Raw genomic sequence first — 2890 nt, 5'->3', positions numbered from 1 at the left:
CCTACCCCACAGACCCGCACAAGGAGGCCATCTCCACCCTGTGGCCACGTGGCCTGGGCCAGTTGACCTCGGTGAGAAGCTGGGGCTGGGTGTGAGGGGTGGGGCAGGGCGGGAGGGGTCTGCTGAGCCCGCTCTGTCCCCAGGAGGGGGTACTCCAGCAGCTGGAGCTGGGCCGCTTTCTGAGGAGTCGCTACGAGGACTTTCTGAGCCCCAAGTACCGGCGGGAGGAGGTACTGCCACCTTGACCCAGACTCCTGACCTCCAACCTCTGACCTCCACTGACTCCAATACCCTCCCTGGGCCTCCACCTCTGGCCTTTGACCCCTACCAACCTGATCTGCACACCATGTCTGATTTCTGAGCCCGAGTCATCTACTAACCCACACTGACCTCTGACCAGATCTCACCCTGAGTCACATCTCGATCTCTGAACTCTAACTCTAAAACTTGATTTTTTTCTTTGACCTTTATTGAGTCAACTTGCTTTCCTGACCTCCAGCCTTTGATCTCTACCCTTTATTGAATCCGACCTTCCTTTCCTACCTCCTGTCTTCTGACACCCCCGTCAGGATCACGCCTCCTGACTTCCGACCTGCGATCCCTGATTGACGTGTACTGAACTCTGACCCCATGTCCTTGTACCGCCCTCCTAAGCTTGACCTTCCAGCCATTCTGATCTTCCTTTCTGACTTTCATTGACTCAACTGACCCCTTCATCCTACACGCCCACCCAGCTTCTGACCTCTGACCCGACTGCTCCGGACAGTGCCCTCTGACCCTTGATCCCAACTTCCAACATGGAAGGCCAGACACTCAAACCTGCCCTGAGTTTTGACTCCTGACACCTGACCCTCGACCCCAAAGGCAGTCCAAGGCTTTTGGTTTGCTACTGCAGCTAGCCTCTGACCCTGGCCCAGGCCCGCTCGTTATTGTGGCGCCCTTGTAACCGTGGCGCCCTCATAACTGGGGTCCCCTGTAACCGGGGTCCCCTCGTAACCGGGGTGCCCTGGTCTGCCCTCTCCCCACCCCAGGTGTATGTTCGCAGCACTGACTTCGACCGCACACTGGAGAGTGCTCAGGCCAACCTCGCGGGGCTGTTCCCCGAGGCCGCCCCGGGGCGCCCAGAGGCTGCCTGGAAGCCCATCCCAGTGCACACGGTGCCCGTCGCTGAGGACAAGGTCGAGGGCTGAACAGGGCCAGGGAGTGAGGGGTGGAGAGAGGCAGAGGCCCCGGGGAGGGTGCCGGAGGCTGGGAGGTGACGCTGGGCCCGGCTGAGCGGCTCCTAGGAGCCTGAGCTGGCTGGGAGCAGCAAGGTCCTCCGGGGGCCGGGCTCTCTGGTCCGGTGAGCCACCCTCCCGCGCTGAGCAGCCAGATCTCGGAGAGACAGGGCTCCACAGCGCTGGCTCCCCCGCCCTCATGACGCTGCGGTCCCCTCTGAGCCTCAGTTTCCCCCAGCTGCTGAGGTTCCCCATGCGCAGTTGTCCCCGATACCATGAGCTGCTGCGCGAGGCCACGGAGGCTGCTGAGTACCAGACAGCCCTGGAGGGCTGGACGGTGAGCGGGGCAGCGGGACGGGGAAGGGGGCGGGGCCAGCGGGGCGGGGCCAGCGGGGCGGGAGAGCCGGGACTGGGGTGAGGAGGCCCACCGGACTCACCTGCCCGTGCATCCAGGACTTCCTAACTCACCTGGAGAACTTCACGGGGCTGTCGCTGGTCGGGGAGCCGCTGCGCAGGGCGTGGAAAGTTCTGGACACACTGATGTGCCAGGTGAGGCCCCCCCCAAGACCTAGCCAAGCGGTTCACACCCCAGCTTTGCTGCTCATGACCAGCATTCCCTCGCGCAAGTCACTTAACCCTCAGTGCCTCAGTTTCCCTATGTGCACAACGGGGCCGGCGACACCCATGCCAACAGCACGCATGGCCGCTGTGAAGACTGAAGTGGGTTAATCCACGATGTGTGCTTAGAGCAGTGCCAGGCACGCAGCGAGGCCCGCGTTTGCGATTCCCCCGCCAGGTTCCCTTATCCCATACGCACTGCAAACAGCCTCAAACAGCCTCGGCTTCCCGACGTCGTGGGGATGTCCTTACTTGCCATGCGCGTGATCGAGGGGTTGCTCCAGCCCCGGCTCCCAGACGCCAGGGGTATGGGGCACGGGAGCTGTTCCCCCTCTCGCAAATCTGAAATGTCTGGATTCTGAAACGCCTCTGGCCCCGGGGTTTCTGATACGGGCTTCTGGGCAGGCGGGGTGACGGCCTCGGCTGCTGTTAATTAGCACTTGCTCCTGGCCACATGGTAACCTCCAGCCAGACCCAGCCCGTGAGGGGCTCCCATCAGGGGTGCGGAGGGGACCGCAGGCAATGGGGACCGCACGGACACTGGGAGGCGGGAGGAGAGCTTGGGGCGTCCCCGTGACTTCGCCTTCTCTCCCTGTCTCTCTCAGCGAGCTCACGGCCTTCCCCTCCCGTCCTGGGCCTCCCCGGATGTCCTGCGGACACTAGCCCAGATCTCGGCTTTGGATATTGGGGCCCACGTGGGCCCACCCCGGGCAGCAGAGAAGGCCCAGCTGACGGGGGGTGCGGTGTGGGGCTGGGGGGGCAGGGAGGCTGTGGTGCCGTCCTTGGGGATCCTCAGCACCCCCCTTCTCGCCCCCCAGGGATCCTGCTAGACGCCATCCTTGCCAACTTCTCCCGGGCCCAGCGCCTGGGGTTGCCCCTCAAGATGGTCATGTACTCGGCTGTGAGTCTTTGGGGAGACCGCACGTGCTGTGTGGGCACAGGGTTGAGGGGGTGGCGGCTCGAGTGAGGAAGAACCGGGGGTCTCACTGGGACCTCAGCCCACTGCCCTGGGTAACCCATGTCTCCCGGCCATGCCCTTGGACCATACGGCACTA

At 63.5% G+C, this 2890-nt stretch overlaps 1 protein-coding gene across 1 annotated transcript in view; it reads left to right on the top strand.

The window, feature by feature from the left end:
- The window catches only part of ACP4 (acid phosphatase 4), a 13349-nt gene that overhangs the window by 7145 nt on the left and 3314 nt on the right, over positions 1–2890 (top strand). Inside the window, 7 exon segments of the mRNA XM_023524812.1 lie at positions 1–71; positions 144–230; positions 1032–1178; positions 1456–1554; positions 1671–1766; positions 2441–2573; positions 2654–2798. Coding sequence (XP_023380580.1) covers positions 1–71; positions 144–230; positions 1032–1178; positions 1456–1554; positions 1671–1766; positions 2441–2573; positions 2654–2798 — 778 coding nt within the window.

This window comes from Pteropus vampyrus, unplaced genomic scaffold (genome assembly GCF_000151845.1).
Source record: "Pteropus vampyrus isolate Shadow unplaced genomic scaffold, Pvam_2.0 Scaffold494, whole genome shotgun sequence".
Taxonomy (NCBI): Eukaryota; Metazoa; Chordata; class Mammalia; order Chiroptera; family Pteropodidae; genus Pteropus; species Pteropus vampyrus.
Note: the sequence above shows the minus strand (reverse complement) of the source record. Positions and strands in the feature narration are given on the sequence as shown.